Source organism: Sarcophilus harrisii, chromosome 4 (genome assembly GCF_902635505.1).
Source record: "Sarcophilus harrisii chromosome 4, mSarHar1.11, whole genome shotgun sequence".
NCBI lineage: Eukaryota > Metazoa > Chordata > Mammalia > Dasyuromorphia > Dasyuridae > Sarcophilus > Sarcophilus harrisii.
In genome coordinates this window covers 286867789-286891111 of record NC_045429.1, presented here as the reverse complement: position 1 = coordinate 286891111, position 23323 = coordinate 286867789, and the positions used below count along the sequence as shown (strand labels likewise).

Sequence of the window (23323 nt, the reverse complement as noted above, 5' to 3'; positions counted from 1 at the left end):
AAGAATAGATATGTTATGTTCCAGGGACAAGAAAGGCAGACTGGCCTGAATTGATCACATGGCATAATTGTGGACATCTTAATGATGAGTTAAGGGGAAAATACTGGTGGAAAATTCAAGAAGACTAAAATATTTGGACTAGATATGGTGAGAAAAAAGGAGACCTTATAAGTTCTTAGGTAGAGGAAAGAGAAGATATAAATGATATTTGAAGATTTTTTTAAATGCTTGTGTAATGACTTCTTTATTGCAGAAGAAGGAAAAGTGATTGGTCATAGAGAACCAATTCTGGCCATGGTTGGGGAAGAGGTGGAGTTTCCTTGCTACATATCTTCCACACTGGATGCAGAAGACATGGAAATACGTTTTTTCCGCAACAAAGTCTCTGAAATTGTCTTTATCTACCAAGATAGGCAGGAGCTATTCAACAAACAAATGGTAGAGTACCGGGACCGGGCACACTTAGTAAAAGATTACATCCAGGAAGGGAGTGTATCCCTCCGTCTCTTCCACATTATTCCTGCTGATGAGGGTCAATATGGATGCCTCTTTCAATCCAAGGACTTCTCTAACAGTGCTACCTGGGAGTTGGAAGTTGCAGGTAGGTGATTAATCTTCCTTGAAGAAGGGGACAGAATGAGAGGAATTGCATCAAAATTCTTTTGGAAGGGAATTAGGTTAATTAAGAAGACACTGAGTACCACTAAATGAAAAAAAAAATAGCATTCTAAAGAAATATAAGACACTATCATAAATCTTAGAAAAATTACAGTCTAGTTATGAGACCCTTTTCTATCCCTACCCAATGATGCTCACATGTGCACATATGCACACACACAGTATAAGGTAAAATAGTTTCAGAATAAAATGGATAGAAAAAGCAAACCAATTAATGAAAAATAATTTATTAAGTGTTTATTCCATGCTGAACATTATATAAGCACTAGGGTCAAATATATACCAGAAAGACAATCCTTACCCTCAAGGAGCTTACATTCTATCAGAAGACAAATAGGCAAATGAAGTCTAGAAAGAGGTTTAGGACAGAGGAGACAAAGGACATAGCCTTTCCTGGGATGGTAGGGTTGTTTTGGTTGTGGTTCTCAGAGGTAGAGGCAGAAAGGAGCAGGAAGAGGAGAAAAGAATATATGAACAATATAGGATAGCACAAAAGTAACTGGAAAGTAGCTTGGTTTGTCTGCCTCTGGGGAAAATAAAACTTGCCTGCTTGCAAGTCAGAGTCCTGGGATATTCGTTCAAGTTCCTAGTCAGAGTTGGAGGCTGGGGGGCAGGAGTATGTCAGCTTGGAAATGACCAAGAGGAAAAAAAAGCAAAAGGAAAATGACCAAGAAGTTAAATGGTAGATTTGGGCAAATGTAGTTGATAAACTATGGTGTAAATTGAATATTTATTGAGAAAGAAATCAATGTTGCTTGGCTTTCTTTCTTCCTCTAGGACTGGGCTCAGATCCACATATCTACTTTGAGGGCTTTGAAGAAGGAGGCATCCAACTAAGATGTAGTTCCAAAGGCTGGTACCCCAGACCAAAAGCAGTATGGAAAGATTATCAAGGACAGCAACTACCCTCCCTATCAGAAGCTATAACCCAAGATGCTCAGAGACTGTTCCACTTGGAAATATCTGTGGTGGTCAAAAAGGGAGCTCATACTAATGTGACATGTTCCATCCAGAACACCCTCTTAGTGCAGAAGAAAGAATTTACAATTCATATAGCAGGTCTGTAGAAGGAATCATCATTTTCTTCTTAATTTATCTGGTTAATTAACAATTTTCTTAATTATTATCATATTAAAGCCTTTACGGAATTAAGTATGCCTAAAACAGTGGGTCAAGGTGTTTGGGCACTCCCTGAGAGATCATTTTCCATTTGGTCATTCCCTTCAAGCACACTCAGTCCACTGCTCTTTGAACACTTGTATATAAGTTCTTAATTACACATCCTAACCACTTGGGGGAGTTTGTGAGCAAATTTAGATGGTAGAATCCCCAAATTGTCAAATTTGTATCTGAAACTCTCGAACAAATTATGATGAAAATTCATATTTCTCCCTCTGTTAGTTTTTTTAAATGCATTAGAGAAAGGCCCTAAAACATGGCGGTATATATTGCCCTACATTATGTTTCTTTTTTTTACTTAAAATCTCCTTTACCTAATGAGAGCTTTTTTAAAGGTCTATGAAGTTAAAACTGTACTCTTTCTCTGCTCCCCTTTAGTTTCACCCTCTAAGACAGCATTGTCTGACAAAATTTGTCTCTCATCTTGATATAAAATTCCTACTCTCAATACTACTCTACCCAAGTCCATTATACCTGTATATTGTATAATGTAATTCACATTAAATAGCTTGGGTTTCTTGTTGAACAGAAATTTTAAAAATCACTTTTATTGGCTTAGGGCAGAAAGTAACAGAAGAGGGAAAGGATAGTTTTGAAAACCCAAGATGCCTTTTCAATAACAGCATATTGGGGTTAAATAGTAGCAGGGAATGCAAGAGTAAGGATGATTCAAGCAGAAAACAGAGCTTCCCCTTCTCTATAGATAGGAGGGAGGAGAGGGGAAGGAAGAAAAAGAAAGAATTATAGCTTGGAGATTTGTATACCACACCGGGGTGTGATAGTTTCTACCACACTGGATTTCCCACTTTTTACTCTGGTTTCTCTGTTACAAATTCTTAACAAACTGTCATGGGGTAATTTGACTTGATTTCCTTCTAGCCAGCATGACTTCCACAGTTATATTCCTTAGAAATTTTGTAGTCCCTTGTAAAATCTGCTGAGGTATACTTTACATTTGCAAACACACATACATACATACATACATACAGATTACAGTTTTAAAAATAAAAATCAACACTTAAAGAAACAAAAATTATAGTGATATCAGTGTTAACTTAGCAATAATAACAAACCCTTTATTGTATATTACAGATGTATTTTTACCAAAAAACTCTGCCTGGAGAGGAGCATTCATTGGAACCTTCATGGGGCTAGCTGTCATTCTGGTCCTCTTCATGATTCTGGCATTCTATTTCTTTCAGAAGCAACAAAGATCCAAAGGTAAAATGGCAATCCCATCTTAGGCCTTTTATATGTATTTTTAAAAACTGCTGTGCATCAGATGTTCCTGCAATGTGATATATTGTTCTCCCTCTACAAGAAAGATAAAATATGAGAACATAGTATGACAGTACTACAAGAGTAATGTTGATTAGGCAGAAGGAAAGTAAATTTTCTTGAGAGATTTGACTTGTGTGGTTTGCAAAAGGCTATTTGGGCTACAGGAAACCTGATACTTTAAGTCAAAAAGAAGACATTACCTCAGGATATTTTTAGTGTAAAAATCTATTTCTAATAAACAGAGATTCTTAACTTGGGATCTGTGAACTTTTAAAAAATTGATAACTATATTTTAATGTAATTACTTTCCTTTATAGTTCTATGAATTTTATTTTATATTTTTAAAAACATTATTCTGGGAATAGGTCCATAGACTTCACTAGACTGCCAGAGGGATCCATGGCATACATACAAAAAGTTAAAAACCTCTACTGTAAAATAAGAGCCTATGAAGATCTAAAATAACTCATTTATAAAGCTTCTCTTTCTTCCTAGAAAAACTGAAGAAAAAATCAGAGAAGGAAAAAGGTAAATGGAGGCCATGAGATTTTGGATAGCATGTTCTTAAATGAGGAAAAGGGGTCTTAGATATCACCTAATTCAAACCTCTAATTTCACAGATGAGAAAAATGAGGCCTAGAGCAAGTGCATGTTCATATGGATAATGAGCTGGTAATGAGCCACACCTGGTACTAGATAAAGATGACTATTAAAACTGAAAAGGACTAGTGCCAAAAAAGAATTGAATGGGCAAAGGCTATTGGGAATGAATTTTGTTATTTCCTTTTTCCTTCTGTTATTACCTTTACTAGAAGAACTTTTTTCTTCCTAATGTATAAGCTATGACTTTCAAGAAAATAATGGAGCATTTGCCCAAGAGCATGAGAAACAAACACAAGCATATTAAACTTTCATTTACTTTCTGTTATTTTTATTAGTATTTGTTAGATTATATTACTACTCCCGACTGACCTCTAGCTCTATTACTTTGGTTTTTATGGTTCTAGACTAAGACAGTCAGCCTCAGTGGCCTTAACTCCTGAAATACCAAATTGGTGGCTTGACATTGCTGGGATTTTCTAGGCTACTGTAAGGAGATTGTCCTATCTTGCTAATATATATATTTTTTCTATTTCCTTTTCAGGAAAACTCACAGCTGAGCTGGGTAAGTTCTTTGCTTGTTGGAAGTAAGTCAGGGAGAAAAGACCCATTACTAGAAAGAAACAAGATGGCATTATACTTCAACTTCCTGTAATCATACTATCATTTTAAACATTAATAAATCAATTAAAGAGTAGGGTCAGTCTTATTGTTGAGGTCTAGATTTGGGGTACCTAAATGAAATTAGGGTTTAGTTAGATCTAGTGGCAGGTTTGGGGTACAGGGAGTCAAACAGAGCTCCCCTGCAACCCCCTTGGGTTTGGCGCAAGGATACGGCGGTAAATGAGGTCTAGTAGCGGCGCAAGTTCCCAGTAAAGGAATTTATTGGCCCGACAGCTAGATTGATAAAAGAGGTTTATTATTGAGTTTAGAAGTGGGAGATAGGTGAAGGTAGAGATAAGGAGGGCACTAGACATAGGGTCCAGTGGACAGAGGGTCCTCACATGGCTACCATGTTTGGAATCTCTGCAAAGAGAACGAGTTCTCAGCGTGGCCCTTTTATAATAGGAGACTTGGCTCGAGGGGCTTTTGGGTGTAGCCCCAGAGTTGGCTCAGATCCGGATGGGGCTGGGACAGGTCCTGATCTTCTATTGGAATTCAAAGGGACCAGGATTTGTGAGTCAAAGTGAAATTACATTCACTAGAGGGGTTTGGGAATCAAAGATAGGAATCTTTTCCACATCAATATCAATAGATAATAAAGCATTATATGAGGGATTATAAGCTCCAGGAAATCTGGTCTGTTCCAAAGTATCTATACATTTAGATCCTACTAGAACTTCAAATTCCATTGTTCTAAGTTTATTTCTTTGTATTGCTATCTCGTTTTAAAAAATGCTAATATTTGATGAATTATGACAAGATGTTTGAGTAAGCATAATTAAAACTTTTCTTCTATCATCTCAAAAAAGGAAAATAAAAAACATAGCAAATAAAGGAACAATAACCAAAATGAGGATTGGGAAAATCTCAGAAGAAAAACCTTGCAGGAAAAATAACAGATAAATGAGTAAGGAGAGAGAGAGAGAGAGAGAGAGAGAGAGAGAGAGAGAGAGGAGAGAGAGAGAGAGAGAGAGAGAGAGAGAGAGAGAGAGAGAGAGAGAGGAGAGAGAGAGCGCTGATTCAATGAATAAATTCTGTAAGATAAAAGAACTCAAAAAGAAATCTACATAAGAACAAAACTGCAACAATGGAAGCTAATCCTTCAGAAGATAGGCTAAACCTATCTTATGAACCTCTACATCATTCAGAAACTTAGAGAAATAAAGGAACACCTGGTTATCTATATGAATAAAAATAAGATCTTTAAACAAACAAAAAAAAAAAATACAAGTGGACAAACAAGAGAACTGACGCCTTGGGGAGGGAAAAACTAGGCAAGTGTGTAATGAAATAGTGGTTTGTGAGGAGTAAAATATGAAAATGTGGAATATGAAAATGTGAGGATAGAAGAACAAATAAGAGAGTAAAGTTTTTAAAAACACTAAAATTAGAAGGGGAGGGCCGCTCAGAGCACTAAAAACCAAAGTAACAGAGTTAAAGCTCAGTCTAGTAATATAATCTAACAAATATTGATAAAAATAACAGAATGATAAACAAAAAGGAAATTAAATATTTAACATGATATTAGAAAAACTGGATGTGATTTTTTAAAAGTCTCTTACAAGTTTTTTTTATTAATAGTATTTTATTTTATTTTTTCTACTAGATGTAAAGATAGTTTTCAACTTTCATTTTTGTGAGATTTTGAACTCCAATTATTTTATCTTTCCCTCCTCCCTTCCCAAGATGGCAAGCAATATGATGTAGGTTATACATGTACATGGATTTGATATTTTTAATCCAATCAAAGTTTTAGTATGTTTGTATATATATTTCTCAGGTATTTGGAATTTTTACAAAACTTAAGGCATAAAATTGATAACAACTAAATTCAGATCTGCAGAAAAGTTAAATGTATCTTTTAAAGATTAAAATAAAATAGAAATGTATTCATAAAAAGAAAATATGGGCAAAAATATGGGTGTAAATGAGGATTAAAATGAGATCATAAGTAGTGAGCAGATCAAAGAACAAATAATGGAAAACAATGAAATCTATATTTAAAAGAATACTAACAGTGGGATATAATTTGTGGGATGTTGCTAAAACAGTTCTAATATCTACATACGGACATACATATATACATATACATAGATACACACACACATATGAAGACATACAAATAGGAAAAAAAAAAAGGCCAAACAAATTCAGCATGCAATTATTAAAACATGGGAAAAAAACGAGTATTTCTAAAACAATTGTAAAAGGGAAGTAAACAGAATAGTAAATATTATCCAAATGAGAAAAACAAAAGAGCTATTAAAAGCGCAGAAGAGAGGCATCTAGGCAATCAGTGGATAAAGTACCTGACCTGGGACCAAAAAAATTCCAGTTCAAATTTGATCTTAGGCACTTACTAGATGGACAAGTCACTTAACTCCATTGCCTCAAAAAAAAAATTTTTTTTTTAATGCAGAACACCAAATTATCAAAACCAAATATAAAAGGAGAAATTTTGCAACAAAAAAAAGAAATAAAGACGATTATCAGAAACTATTGTGCCCAATTATTGCTACCAAAACTAAAAACTTAAAGGAAATTAATTTAAGCAAAAAAGTATGATACAAATCATATGTGAATAATTCATAGAAAGAACTCCAGGGCTAGTCAGATTTACAAATACATTTTATCAAACATTTAAAGAAAAATAATCCTTATGTTCCAAATACGATGAAAGTTCCCCAACAAACTTTGAAAGAGGCAGTTAGGTAATTAAAGCACTGGACCTGGAGTCAAGAAAACCTAAATTCAAATATCACATCAGACAAGTCACTTAACCCATCCTTCATTCAAAGAGATGATATTTTTAGAGCAATTTCTAAACCTTAAAGAACTACATAAATACTATTATTGTTACTATATGCAAAATCTTGATTCTCACACTAGAATCAGATCAGAATCAGACTAGATTAGAGGACCTGGAAGATGTCTCAGAGACCAAAAATTCCAAACCCCTTCTATTACAATTGAGGAAATTGAGGCCAAGGAAGGTTAAGAAACTAGTCCACAAAAGACAGGCGGTATTTATGAGGGGTGGAATTTGAGTCCTGGGTCCCCTGACCCTAGAACTAGTGTTCTTTCCATTGTACTACTTTAAATGAATTTATACTAATTAACTAAACATTTAATAATTAATACATCAGTGAATTACCAGGCATAGAAAGATGCTTGAAAATAGTCTTTGCAGGTAGGAAGAAAGAAGAATGAAGGGTATGGGAGAGCATAGAAATAAGAAAGACTAATTTTGCCAGCTTAGAACAATAACATTTTAGAGCTGGAGAAAGCCTTAGGGATAACCTAATCTCTTCATTTTATAAAATGAGTAAACAAATAGAATGACTTATTAAAGGTCAGACATTTAGTTAGTGGCAGAGCTAATCTTCAACTTCTGTCTTCTGAGTGTCTATAGAGAGACACTATATCACATTTCTTCTTATTATAGAAACAGTAAGTGGAAAGAAATCATTAACAAGTCTGTGCTGGAGCAAGCTCTATCCATTCTCTAGCTAATTGTTAAATTTTCAAAGTGAACATTTATATTTCTGTGGCAACTCTAATGTTTTTTACTTGTCCAATAGGAAAAAAATTGTTAAATGCCTGCTATGTGCCAAGTACTTTGCCTTATACAAAGATTTAGGACATGACTTATACCTTCAAAGAATTTATAGTCCAATAAGGGAAGTAATATGCTTCTGCAAATATACATATACATATATATGTGTATGTATGTGTGCGTGTGAGAAGTATTCAACCACTACAAATTAGGGCTTAATTTATTGTTTTATTGATTGTGAAGACTTGATAAAGTCTTAAAGAAAATGTTAATAATGTTAATAACTAAGCTTAAAAGTGTGTTGTGCAGTTGTTTTTTTTTTTATTTTTTTAGTGACTGGATTGTTGAAAATTGACCAGCACCTCTTCCTACAACTCTAGGTCTCAAACAAATTGTAATAATTGTCTTTAATGACCTTTGGTGACTTCTTCCTTCTGAACAGAATTCTCTTAAGAATTCTCTCCAGCAAATGTTAAGTGATTGATCTGACTACCAAAATTTCTAAGTATATTTGGTATTACTGAGAGCACAGTAGGGCAGCTAGGTGGCAAAGTGTTGCGTCTGGAAGACCCCAATTTAAATATGGCCTTAGACTCTTATTAGCTGTGTGACCCTAGGCAAGTCACTTCACCCTGTTTGCTTCAGTTTCTTCATCTGTAAAATGAGGTGGAGAAGGAAACCACTCTAGTATCTTTGCCAAGAAAAACCCAAATGGGGACATGATTGAAAAATGACCAAAGACAATGGTGTGGATTTGTTTTTAATGGTATACCCTCTATATATAGAGTTCTGAGAATGAATATTTAATCATGGAACTAAGAACTCTTCAGCATCTGGAACAGGGAACCATTTTTGGCACACTCCTTCCATTATAGGGGGTTATTGTGGCTTTCAAGTCTACTTTAATTCTGAATTTTCACAGGTCCTGGTCATAAAAAAAGGTCACTATTAGCTCTTTCAAAATGAGCCTGATCATTGGGGAAAGAGGGTGATGTAAAAATAAAATATATCAATAAAACCAAAGTAGAAAACAAAAGGAAACCTGAGCCTTTGGAAAGGCATGAGTATTCTTGACCAGTATTTGACCTGTTACTTTTAGACTAGTACCATTTATAGATTTCTATTCTTCAGTAGAGCTACTGTTTCCAGGTTGATTCTCTTGAAGAGAACCTATATAACAATCTAGACTTTTTCCCCTTTCAGGGGGAGGGCAAGAGAAAGAAAAGGGGGGAGGAGTGGATAGGAGAAAAAGGAAGTGAAGAGATGGGAATGGATAGTGGGCAAGGAGTCTTTTCCTTGGCTTTGCCTCCTAAGAATATACCCTTTTGGCTTTGGAAAGGTCCTCTTGTTCAAGAAGCTGGGTGAATTGATATTTCTTGCTTTATTTTGTAGGTAAACTTCAGACAGAAATTGGTGAGTGTTCCCTTTCAGAACTATTTCTTTGAATATGTTTTATTATTTTTTTTGGGGGGGGGATGTCAGTCAAGTTACATACCTGTTCATCAGGCAGCAAAAGGAAGCTACCAGTGTGCATGAAGCGGGCAATGAGTGTACTTTTATTCTTACTTACTTCCTTTGTTGCTTTCAGACTGGAGAAGGGCAGAAGGACAGGCTGGTGAGTGATTCAGTCTCCTCTCTGTCTCTTTGTTTCTGTATCTGTTTTTCTTTTTTTTTCTCTCTCTCCCTTCCTTCTTTTCCTAACTTGGTACAGAATATTTTTCTCATCTCAAGTTTTCTTTTTACTCTACAGGAGTGCCATATATGTCTTACATGTAAATTGATCTGATGTGAATAAACTCATAGATTTAGAGTTTGAAAAAACTTTAAAGATCAGTTAGTTTAACCCCTTTATTTCACAAATGAAGCACCTGAATTTCAGAGAGAAGAGGTGAAGTTATATTAATTTGTATGAAGTTGAATGTATTGCTCAAAGTATTTTCACTTATGTTTTATGTTTGCAACTAAACCAAAAACTTAGGGAGAACAAATTTGTCTTCTTTTTCTTTTGCATTTCCTTAGAGAATCTATGCCAAGATTCTGAAGTCAGTGGCAACTCTGATGTTTTTCACTTGTCCAATAGGAAAAAAAATTAAGTGCCTGTTATGTGCCAAATACTTTGCCTTATACAAAGATGCATGACATGATTTACACCTTCAAATAATTTACAGTCCAATAAGGGGAAGTGATGTGCTTCTGCAAATATGTGTGTGTGTGTGTGTGTGTGTGTGTGTGTGTGTGTGTAATATCAACTTTCTTATGATGAAACTGATAGAATTTTGGTAAACTTGACCTTATTTATCAGACCAAGTTTATAGCTTTCCAGTTTGTGGGATCTTCCAGAATTTGTGCTTTTAATTAGCATAATCTTTGAAAATGTAAGGTCAGCTCAAAAATATGAGGACTAGAACTTTTATGACAGTGCAAATCTAAGTATAAAGTGAGTAAAAGAAGAAAGGCAAACATTGAAGTTTTATATAAATGCAAGTGGTGGTGGGGGTGGTGGTGGTGGTGAAGTAGATGATATTAAACCAGGGCCACTAGAATGGCAAGGTAGTGCCTGGAAATAGAGGCAGGGATTGGAAATAGAGCACATCCACATGGAAGATTACTTAGCCACCCATTGATTAAATGTCCCTCTTCCTAGGGATGTCCCCCAAATCCATTATTTTTTCCCAATTCATGCCTTATTTTGGAATTTATTTTCTTTGGAGCTCAAGCACTTGAGCTTTTCAATCTATTCTCTCCGGACTTATTAGCTAATATTTCTCATTCTCTCTCTGTTTTCAGAGTGGAGAGCAGCCAGAAGATATGCAGGTAATCAGAGCAGATGGACTGCATTTTTATTTTCCAAACTCTAATGGTGCCTATTTCATACATTAGATAGTATATGTATACACCTTGCAAACCTTGAAGCATTGTGGAGTGTGTTTGTGTGTGTGTGTGTGTGTGTGTGTGTGTATGTGTGTGTGTATGTGTGTATATGTGTGTGTGTGCATGTGCACCTGTGTGGAAGTATGTGCATGCCTGAATATATATACAGCAATGATAATGATGACTATTATAGTGCTCCATCATAAGAAGGTGTTCAGTGATGCTTGATTGGCTTGATACTTGATGATTAGCTGACTAAGATTAACAATAATAACTATAATAGCTAACATTCATAAACCACTAATTATGTGCTAAACAATTATTATCTCATTTGATCCTCACAATAACCCTGTGACATAGGTTCTGTTATTTGTCTCTACTTCATAGATAAATGAACCGAGGCAGGCAAAGGTGAAGTAAGTCACTTCAACCAGGGTTTCACAGTTAGCATGAACTTAGTCAAAATGAGACAGTGCAAGTAAGATGGTACTAAGATCTGTGACTAAGTGTAAGTATGCATTTACACTTAGAATTGGCATGTACCAAAGAAATAAGTAATTTAATTCAATCCATCTCTGAACAGGAATAGCCTTTATAATTTTCTAATATTAATCCATCAACATATATTAAGCACCTAAGATGTGAACATTCTGCCTGCACTTGAAGACATTCATTGACAGGGAGCCTACTATCTGTGTAGTTAGGTCTTTCCACTTTTAGACAGTACTCATTTTTTGAAAGTTTTGTTTTAGTTTTATATAAAAATCAAATTCTCTACAATTTTCATTTGTTGCTTCTCTATCCTCTAGCCTGCATGACAGCCTTTCTTTCATATATTTGAAGATGGCCTTCGTGCTCTTTTTTCTTCTCGTCTTTGGGTTGTACATGCCCATATATAAAAATATGTGTGTATGTGTGTGTCTGTATAATACATATACACATAATCTATAGCCACATTAATTCCTATTCCACAGATACCTTACAATTTTCTACTATGGTTTTTAATTTCACATCCCTTTTTTTAGTTCAGTTCTATGTTAGTTCTAAAGCATATAACTTTAGTTCTATAACATTGCATGGGGGGGGGGGCAAAGAAGTGTAACTCAGACTTAAATGTGCACAAGGTTTTAGTGTATATCTTCTTAGTCCAACACTGTCTCTTTGTTCTTGAATACATAGTTCTTAAAATAAGGAGAAAGTCTATCACTTCAGAAGAATAAAAATCAAGCTATAAACGTATCCCCAGCTTTAGGAGTTAGGAAATGAACAGGGGCTATTTTTACATATAGAGAAATACTTAAGAGTTTTTGCCTCTGGGACAAGGGGATTTGGGCAGATTAAGGTAGGGAAAGGTTTTGTAGAGGAAGTGCATCTCCTGACATCATGAATTCTCAATCTACACAGCTGAATTTATAGTTATTAATGGAGTGAAGGTGCAGGGTGGGTATGGGAAGCTTAGTTAGCATGTAGTTTTCAGGAAAAAAAAGCTAGGGTTAGGCTGCTTCAGATGGTAGGCCTGTGCAAGGGGGTTGCTGGGAAAGGAAAAGCAAATACAGTTCCTGAAAGGGCTGTTGGTACTCTTTAAGTTGTCTGTCCTGGGTAATGTTGTCTTGGTATCACCCTAATTATAATTTTGCTTACATGTTACAAACAAGGAGGAAATGAGGCTCAAAGAAGGTAATAAACTTACTACATTTGCCAAGTGAAATGAAGGGAAAACCAGACGTTACAATTTAAAAATACTGACTCCTTGCATCCCTCTCACAGATCAATTCTATTCCTTTCTATACAGTGAATATAACTCTGGATCCAGACACTGCTCATCCCAGCCTTAAGATTTTAGAAGATGGCAAGAGTGTTATTTATTGGAATATAAAGCAGGATCTATCAGATGATCCTAAGAGATTTGAAGACCAACTTTGTGTCCTTGGTCAGGAGGGTTTCATCTCAGGGAAGCACTACTGGGAGGTAAGATGTGGGGGAGAAAAGTAGGTGGTTCTTGGGTGTGTGTCATGACTCAGTGGAACGAAAACAGGAGGTAAAGCTATGCCCTGGGAAAGGATATTGGGTACTAGGGTTGTGGAATGGTTGTGAATACTTTATTTTCAATCCTCATCGAATATCTCTAACACTGAGAGTGCCCCCCAGGCGAGTAGGAGTCTTTCTGAACTATGAAGCTGGAACAGTTTCTTTCTTCAATGTGACTGACAACTCCCACATATTCACCTTTACTGACAAATTCTCTGGGATTCTTCGCCCCTATTTCAGGCCCCGATCTCATGATGGAGGAGAAAAGGTCATTCCTTTGACCATCTGCCCATTACCCACCAAGGGTGATGGAGTAGCTGCCAAAGATGATGATGATTGTGACACCTGGTTACAACCCTATGATTTATCAGATAACACTGAAAATGGGTGGTAAGGATCCTTAAGTACTGGGCAGGGTACTTTCTCAAAATATGCTATTTAAGCTTTGGGGAAAATCTCCATTGTCTAAGTCTCCCAGAAAATAATAGAACTTATATAAGCACATAAATATGATAGATCTGAATTATCTATCATCATGGAACACAGGAAGAGCACATATTAATTAGAGGGCATTATTCTCCTCAATTTAGCTAATATTTTAGGTGTTACTTCTCCTAACCCCACTTTCCCAATATTTTTTTTAAGAGTTGCTCATGAATAATTAGAACTTCTTCTATATCCTTGCTCCCTATTCTCAGACATATCCACTCTCTAGTCATAAGTCATCAGTATGTCAAAAGAGCAGGCAACAAAGGGAAAGAAATGAGAGGAGTGTAGACATTCATGTAATAATCATCTTAATGAACCAAAAAGGGAAATGTTGATTATTCATAAGCAACTAATTATCCCATAGGAAAGAAATGATTATAACTTACACAATATATTGTGGATTTATTTTTAAAAGAATATCTATTGCTAAATGTTTGGTAAACAGAAAGCTAAAAATAAGTAAAGGTATTTTTTTAAAGCTTAACTTTGGGATTTATTTAACTAGCTGCTTTCATGTTCTTAGTGATCTCATGTGGAATATTTAACCAAGTTTTGGTATTTACATTGTAATCAGATGAAACAATTTTTTAAGTTAATCTTTAATACTGTAATAAAAAGGATATATCCCACTCTCTTATATACAAATTTCTTTCTATACAATCAGGCAAATTAAGTTTATTCCTATCTAAAATTAGGGAGAATTCAATTCAATTTAATAACATAAAATATTTGTATGTTTTTTATGCAGCACACATAACATCTGATCTTTGTTCCTTTCTAGATTAAGATTGATAAATACAGTAATACAAAGCAAAGGTCATCAACTGCAATATTGTTCAATGTCCTTTTGAGGAATACTGAAGCTTTAGGGAAACTTGTATGGCGCTGGTGCAAGCTGCCAAGGAAGGATATGATGGGTGTTAAAAGGGATTTAGTCTTTACAACCTAAATATTAACTGCATCTGGGGAAATTTTTGATGCAGAGATGTTAAATAAGGAAGTAGGCTTACTGTCTGGTTTCTGTCAACCCTGTTTACACAAAAGCCTATAAAAGGCTTGATGTCTCCTTTGTTAAATATCACCTGCTTTGGATAGAAATCCTATTTCCAATCCAATAATTCTCCATTTTAAATTTAAAAATCTCTATTGGCCTCTATATTGTGGCATAACAGTAGATTTTCTTTTCCTTAGTGTTTTCCTGCACTTTCATATAGATCAAAGGAATGGGAAGTATAAAGTTAAATGGTTTCGGGGGATAATGGAAAAAGAATTTTTTTGAATTAGTTGGAGTCATTCAATGTAAAACTGCAAAGGAATATTTAAAATAGAAAGTCGGTTATTATGGGAAACATACCAGAAGACGATCACAGAACATGGGGAAGCTTTAGAAATACTGGATCTTACGTATGCAGCATGAATAGTGAACTATCAACTTGCATTTATTCAATAGTCCTGTGTAAATTTATAATGATGATAATTGGGCAGATCTGTGAGTTCATGGGTGTAATAAATTTCCAGTAAGAAGCTTCTATACTAATACAGAATGGCAACTATTCTGCAGCTTAAGGTATTAGTTAAGTAATTTGCTCAGAGTATAGTACAGAGAGGTAACACTGGAGATATTACATTTACTGCCTTTGTGTATTTAGTCTAATCCCCTCATTTTAGAGATAAAAGAATCTGAGAAGAACTAGTATAACGTTATTTAGGAATTAACAAGGGAGACTTCATGACACTAGTAGCTAAATTTGGCCTAGGAAAAAAAGAATTTGAATAGTTTGGAATGGGGAGGTTACAGACATGGAACCCTTTCCTAGGAAGATGAGAACAATAACTTAAAAGAATATGGTGTAATCTAATGGGAAAATGAGTTGAAAGTGCTATTCTGTCAATTCCAGTGGATTTATGCCAGAAGGATAGGATGCTTTACCTGTGGTATTTCAATTCAACCTGTCCCAGTAGACATATTGAGATGAATTTGGGGATTACACTTTGGAGTCTCTTTCTAGTCTCTGTTCAAGAGAATTGAGAGTCTATTGCCTTTCAGAGACTCTTCAGGTTCTTACATAATCTAAGAGTATGATTTAATCTTAGAAAAAAATATACAATCCCATTGGATGCTTTGCTCTCCTCCCCCATTCCTACTCAACCTCTTTCCCAATGGATCACTCACATATAAAAATTATAAGAATTGAAAAACCTTTACTGAATTAAATTGAAAGTGAGTACATTACATTCCAAGGCATCTTGAATAAGACATAGTTGTTTATAGTAGTCTCTACTTTCTAGTTTGTATAAGTCTCTTTTTGTTTGTCTCTTACTATGAGAGATAGTGTTCACCAAAAACTTACACCAAATAGCACTTTGGTGAATCAGCCACAAGAAGAAAGTGGTCGTTGACTCTCTGCTATATCATTCACCTAGTCTCACCTGTGGTCATCAATAATCATCAATCTTTGACCCCTATAGCAATGACATTCTCTTTCTGATTCATGCCCCAGTGAAAGAAGAAACCAGTATTAAAGGGTCATAGGTCAAGTGTACAGGGAACAGGATTTCAAATGATAACTGGGCCAACAAAGAAAGAAATTAGTATTTATTAAATGTTTATGTGCCAGGCTTAACAGATTTTTCATTTGATCCTCATAACAACACTCTAAAGTAGTTGCTGTTAGTATCCTAACAACAGGCATAGGTGAAACGACTTGCTCAGGTTCACATCTAGTAAGTATTTGAAGCTGGATTTGAATTCAAGTTTTTCTATATCTAGGCCCAGGGATCCTTCCTTTGTGTCACCTAGCTGAATCTGTAACACAAATTCTATGAAAAAGAATTTGATTTACTCTCCAAATTAACATTCTCCAAGTAGAAGAGATACATTCTCTATTTTTATATAATTTACTTTAATGCTTTTTTCAGTGTTAATTAGTTTGTAAATAATAATTTTTCAGTATTAATTTATGTCTAGAATTTCTCCCATATTTTGATATCTTCCTCTCCTCTGGAGATCTTGTATATTCATCTATCCTGTATTCTGAACATACCCAGATGCAGCTGAAATAAGTCTTCTAAAACTTCCAGGCTAGGAGAATCTTTCTTGTCCATGCTTATCCTTCCTTGTCCATCCATCTAGAGGATGAAGATCACAGTTCACTTACAGAGTTGATTTCTCCATGACTAAACTGGTGAGAAAAGAAGGATTTTCTTCCCCTGCTTTCCTCTTTAACCCCTGCTCAGAGAAACAAGCCTGGGGCTATTTGTTTCTATTTGTGCCATTTATCCTTCTTAGCTTTCAGGTACTAGTGATGATCCCCAAGAGGTCAAGCTATGGAGAGCTGGAGCTTGGGATTCTAGGCATGATATTGTAGTCAGCCAACCCAAAAGGAAAGCCCCTGAAAAGCCAGGGATTTATTCAGTAACCCAACTCTCCAGAGGAGTTTTGGACTTGGAAGTGGTACTGTATTCTATGGGAACTAAAGTCTAAATTTAATCCCTTTCCCTTCCTCTAAGTCTGAGAATGGTATAAGGGGAAAAGAGGAGGATTTATACTTCCCATGTGTTGAGAGAATAAACTTGTATATTTGTGATCATATCTATGTGTGTGTGGGGAGGGGGTGGTGATGGTGAGGCAATTGGGGTTAAATGACTTGCCCAGGATCACACAGCTAGGAAGTGTTAAATGTCTGAGGCCACATTTAAACTCAGGTCCTTGACTCCAGAACTGGTGCTCTATCCACTGTGCCATCTAGCTGTCCCTTATTTTATTTTAAAAAACAGAATAAGAAAAAAGAAAAACAGAAAAGGAATGCTGCAAGGGTATAGACCCTGCCAAGACACAGTACCAAGGCCACCTCTACCTTTGGTGCAAAATAAGTTTTCTGCCATGGTGCAGAAACACCTTATTGAGCAAGGAGCAATGATTTGTGATTATGGGAATGAGTGCTGAGCCAGAGGATCCCAGCTAGTTGCTCATGAGCAGGGATGACTTGACAGGGCCTCTCATCTGTGAACATGTTGCTGAATTGCTGGAATGGCTCTCCTCCCATCATTGGCAGATGCCATACATATGCAAAGACCACAAGCTGCTTCTCTGAATGGTGACTGGGGATTGTCTACTGTTCACATGCCGATCACAGTTTGCAAAGATGTGTATCAACAAGGCTGTATGGCATAATAAACTGGAACTCTTTTCACACTCTATGAGTCTCCCGCCTTAATTCATTTTGCCTCTGAGATCAAAGGCCTCATAATGCTTTGAGCTCTTAAAAGACGCCTGCCACAGAATACAAAATAAAAGAGAACATTGTCGTGTGCCCAGCAAAACATTAGGGAGAATTCAAAATGTATAATAACAAATTACTAGTTCAAGAAATTATATATATTAACAGAAGTTCCACAAGTGTCCATCTTTTCTTTACTTCCTTTTAAATTGTTCTTTTATCTGCTTCTCACCTTTTTTACTTTATTCTTTTTTCTCCCTTTCATTTCCCTTCACTCCCAAGCAGGCTGTAGTTAAGAAAGGATATATTTCTGTAGGTATGTACATACACATATATGAACACACACACACATACATACATACACACACACAAACATATCCTATCCCTGATGATTTTGCTTTTAATTCTACTCCTTGTTATTATTTAACTTCCCTCCATCCTTGTGTTCTTCCCTCCCCCTTGCTTCCCCATCTACACATTCTTCCCCCTTATTTCTTTATGGATTTTGAAGAATATTATACTCTTTATAGCATATATGTAGTGTTGGCTACTTAATCTATTGCCGATGTGAATAGGTTATTAGAACTATGAACTCTCTTCTCTGCTCCAATGCTTCCATGTCTATTCTTCCTCTGCATCTCATTTGTATAACATGATTACTATTTTTACCTTAACTCTGCCCCAATCTTTCTTTTGAGCTACTCTGTTGTTGATGTCAATCTTAAACATATGACATACGTTTCCTATGTAGAAAAACATAAATAATTTGTCCATGTTGAGTTCCTTAAAATTGATCTTTGATATTGTTAAATTTTCTATTAAGTTTGAGTTTGGTTGATAGAAAGTACTGAAAATCTGCAGGTTTGTTTAATGTCCATTTTTTCTTATTCAGCATTATTGATAATTTTGCTGGATATGATATTTTTTTGGCTGCAGACTTAGTTCTTTTGATTATCAGAAGTTAAGATTCCAGGACCTGAGGTCTTTTATTGTGGCTGCTGGTGAAAAAAAAAAAAAAAAAAAAAGTACAATTCTAATTGTAGCTATAGCATATTTGAATTGTACTTTTTCTTGTTTCTTGCAAAATTTTCTCTTTGATTTGGGGTTTTAGAAATTTGACAATAATATTCCTATATGTTTTCCATAAAGAATCTCATTGAGGTGGTGATTAGTGGATTTTTTTTTTCTATTTCTTCTCATGTTCTATCACTCCAGGACAATTTTCTTGGATTATTTCTTGCAATACTGTGTCCAAGTTCTTTTTTTGATCACAACTTTCAGATAGTCCAATTATTCTTATATTTTCTCTTCTTGACCTATTCTCTAGATCTGTTGCTTTTCTTATGTTTCACATTCTGTTCTACCCACTCTTTATAATCTGTTCTGTTATTTCTTGATCTCTTGTAGCTTCACTGGCTTCCCCTTGCCCAATTCTAATCTTCAAATTTATTTTCATCTTTGAGACTCTGAATCTCCTTTTCTAGTTGGTTAACTTTTTTCTCATAATCTTGTTTTTCTTTGAATGGTTTTATTTTTAAATTTTTTTCCTCAGTATCTCTCATTTGATTTTTAAATTCTTTTTTAAGTTCTTGTGAAAGTTCTCTCTGGGCAAGGAGCCATTTCTTTTTGGGGTAGAAGCAGTTTTTTTTTTACTTTAGTGTTCCTCCTCTGATGATGAACCCCAGTCTACCCTATTCCCATAGTAAGTTTCTATGGTGATTTTTTTTTCTTTGTTGCCTATTCATTTTTTTTTTATAAGAGGTATTACTTTAAGTACCTCTAATCCTAGGAGAGGGAGATGGTGCCTCAAGATTCATTATCCTCTAACCTGGAACCCCTAACCAAGAATTCCACCCTCCAGCAAGTACCCAAGGCCAGCAGCATCTGGTGCCCCACTGCCTCTGCACTCATGGGTATGGTGGTTCCTTCTTCACCAAGGCTACATCTCTGCAGTATGGCTGGGCCTGGCATTTCTAATCAACTGAGTTTCTCTAAGTCTTACCAGATTCAGACCCCCGAGTTCATAAACCTTTTGGGAGGTGAAAGTTTCTGTGGTTCCTGCTGAGGCTTCAACCAGATGCAGCTAGCCCATGTGAGGTGCAGTCAGCTAGAGACAGGAAATCTGGAGAAATAGTGGTAGAGGATGCCAATTATGTATCTGAGATAGGACATCTGGAGTGCCAGAGTGGCCAGATCTCCATAGCCCTAATTATCTTAGTTCTAATGAATAGGAAAGGGAGGTTGCAACCAGGGGGATTGAGACAGAACAATTAAGAGAAACTGAGACAGAAAAATAAAAGGAAACTATGGCACAACATGCCTCGTCTTTCTGAAAGATATCCTATCTAAAGAACTGAGGGCAAATTAAAGGAGGATTCTCTATTGTGGAAGAACATTAAATACCTTTTTAAATCTCTCTAAAATATTTTTAAAAATACTTTTCTTTTTTTTTTTTTTAGCCTAAAACCTTTTTCAGATATTTCCCTTCAGGGAAGTGACAAGAACTAAGGCTAGGGGCTTTCTTTGAAATGTTATAAGGGGTAACCAACTGAACCCTTGCCTGGAAGGAATGATTGCTTTTCCTGAAGTGAGTGTTATCATGACTTACAGAGGGATAGGGTATTCTCTTTTGAAATTCAAAGTTGTGATATTGATTCCAGGAAGGAACTGAGAGGTGATCTGGAGTGTTGTTGTAAAACTGTATTTCAACATACTTTAATATATTGATTAATATAATCTTTTCCTTGTTCCTATCATTTTGGACATCTCTCTCTCCAAAACTTGGATATTAAATGCCTTGGATATAGATTAATATTAAATTCTTTTTTTTTTTTGGATTTGTCTTAATGTATATTTTTTTTTACTAAGGTTTGCCTTGTGTCTTTTTTCCCCCCACATTTTTATTTATTTATTTATTTATTTTATTAGAATAACTTTTTATTGACAGAACGCATGCCAGGATAATTTTTTACAACAGATTAATATTAAATTCAATAAAATTATTTCGGACAGACCAGCCTAATTGTAAAATGTATTATTATTTTCTTTGTTACTATAAATGATGGTTTTTCAGATCTTTATAGATTTTGTTGTGCCATTTATAGATGTTAGTGTGCCAATTGCATCAAATCCCAGAACACTGACCATAAATAAAGGTCTGTTGCTCAGCTTACAACATGTATTTGGATGGACAGCCTATAGAGACTGCCTAACACTCATATTGTAGTTAATGGTAGTGATGTTGAGGAGGGGAGAAAGGGAAGGATTTTTTGGGGAAAAATGAGATTCCCCTGGTCTGTTTTGTTGCTTTTTTAAAGGAAAAGCTACTCTAATACATTGTGGGGTTGAGATGGGGATAAGACAAGGCATGGGAAACTTAGTCCCATCATATATTACCCTTTGATTATAAGGTGCAAAGAAACTTCCATGGTTTAAATGCTTTCACTAGATAATCCTCCTGAAAGAAAAAAGAGAGAAAGGAGGGGAAAAAGTATAATTCTTTCCTTATCTCCTCTCACCCCAAAAGAAATGAAAAAAATGTGGGGGGGGGGAAATCTAGAAATCCTAGATATTTTTCCTAAGTTTATAATTGAGACTTTCCTAGTACTCTTATCAATTCAATTATTATCAAATCAATGTATTTCCTGTCTGAAGCACCAAAATTTCCCAGCTCCTGGTAATGATACTATTTTTTTATCCCTTTAAATGTTTCTCTATCATAGTTATGTAAGATAGTTTCACTTCCTCCATGTCACTAATAATTCCACTTTATGCAAGTGGATCTCACTAATAACTAAATGCAAGGCACCTCACTAATAATTCCACTCCATGATACCTCCCCAAAAAACCATCTATAGGAAGGAGTTATTTAAATCATTCCAGGGGAAAAGAGACCTAACAATGTACAGATATATCTCTTACATTCAAGATGGAGTCAGCCCAGGATTTTTGTGTACTAGTGCCCTTTGTGAGCTAGAAACTGAAATACCCAGTCCATGTTTTAACTTGGACTACGTCTGCTATTAAATTAAGCCCCTACCACAGGCTTCCACTTATGAATATCTGGCTCCAATGTTATTTTGTCTAATTTGCTATGTTTCTGTCCATTTCCAAAATTCTGGACTTCAATTATCCATTGATTTAAGCAAAAAGTAGGGGTCCTGGCAAGTCCTTTAAGTAAGCTGAACTGTGAGCTACATAGTTTTGAGGGATAAGGCAAATAATATTTTATACTGATTGTTTGGCAGTAGCTATATGGTCTGACACCTGGAAACAGTTGACTAGGGCTTTCACCTTTGAGATGAAGAAGAATAGAAACATTTTATGGATGTTTGCTGCTGTTTGTAGTTGTTGGAGGGCATCAGTGCCCATGAGAGATATCACATACCTTCAGTTAAAATAATTAGAAAGTTGAGGCCCTTAGGAGAATAGTAGAGGAATTAATTCATAACCACTCTGGACATGGGGTTTATGAGGACATGTTGCAGTGGGAGCAGACTATATGATTTTCCTCTAACAAAGGATCATGTCACTTAGAACTTCCACTTCTGAAAGATCAGGTTCCCTACCTGCCTCCAATTAGAAAATTGATTTTATTGATCCTTGCCACTATTTTAAGGCAAGAGGCTTGCTTGCACTGCAATCTGCCACTGTGGTAGCAATTATCAAAGCTGTCATACATATCACCCTTCCTTATGGGATTTCCTGTATCATTGTCTCTGGTCAAGGTATTGTTATTTTTAAAAATTCAAATTTGCTGTTCTTGGAAAAAAATGTAATTGCATATTCCCTGCTTTATTACATTTTTATTGCATTTCTATTCTGATAATAAATGTATTTGATAGTAAATACATTTTATTATATTTATTATGACAAACAGAAGCAACTTGCTACAGAGTATGGAGAGCTGGTCTTACAGAAAGGAAGGCTGGTGTTCCAGTCTTGCTTAACACATATTGGCAAGTCTTTAATTGTTCCTAAGATAAGTTTCAGAAAAGATGCTAACCTTTACTGGTGAGGGGAGTTCCCTTGTAGCAATGAAATCATTAATGCAGGCCCTATCCATTTTTTGAATGATAATGTCATGTAAAATCAGATTTTTTTAATTATCTGGGGAGGGGGAGAGGAAATCTATAGATAGTATGGGAATATTTTATAGACTAATATTTTGACATTGGGCAAATATTTATTGTGGTGATAGTCACAACAATGATATTTAAGTTTGTATTCTTTCTCCATATCTCAAGCATTTTCTCCATATTTGTTAAATAAGCGTTTATTAAGCATATAACACTGAGACCTGCCCTCAAGGAATCTTCAATCTATTGGACCAAGAGTATACTTCTGCAAGACGGAAAGCTAGTATTTGGGACCTCACCTAGGCCTCCATCAGACTAAAACACATTTTATGCTTTTTGGTGCTCAGTTAATAGGTTCACCTTCAAATCTCCTGTGCAGGCAAATCAGCAAGGTAAGGCCTCCTCGAGGGCCTTACCTTGATCCTGGGAGAGAGACACTGGCTGCCCATGAGCCTAGGAGAAACTGAAGCCTTGCTGAGTGAGATGAGGTGCAAGAATTGGGGTGGGAGATCTGGTTGGAACCACAGGCCCTATGTGAAAGGATTTGCAAACCCAAAATCTATGCAAAAGGGATTTATTGGCTCTGAGAAGCCAGACTTTCTAGGAAGACAGGAAGAGTCCTGGCAGGGCGGTTTGCTAAGAAAACAGCTTCCTTAGCAAGCATAATCCTGTTTAGGACT

The 23323-nt window shown here is 35.7% G+C and overlaps 1 protein-coding gene across 1 annotated transcript in view; it reads left to right on the top strand.

The window, feature by feature from the left end:
* LOC100931059 (butyrophilin-like protein 9) overlaps positions 1–17002 on the top strand; it is a 34139-nt gene extending 17137 nt beyond the window's left edge. The window contains 10 exon segments of the mRNA XM_031965252.1: positions 254–601; positions 1456–1737; positions 2950–3078; positions 3634–3666; positions 4283–4303; positions 9350–9370; positions 9546–9572; positions 10745–10771; positions 12621–12802; positions 12804–17002. Coding sequence (XP_031821112.1) covers positions 254–601; positions 1456–1737; positions 2950–3078; positions 3634–3666; positions 4283–4303; positions 9350–9370; positions 9546–9572; positions 10745–10771; positions 12621–12802; positions 12804–13250 — 1517 coding nt within the window. The 3' untranslated portion in view covers positions 13251–17002.
* The last annotated feature ends 6321 nt before the right edge of the window (positions 17003–23323 follow it).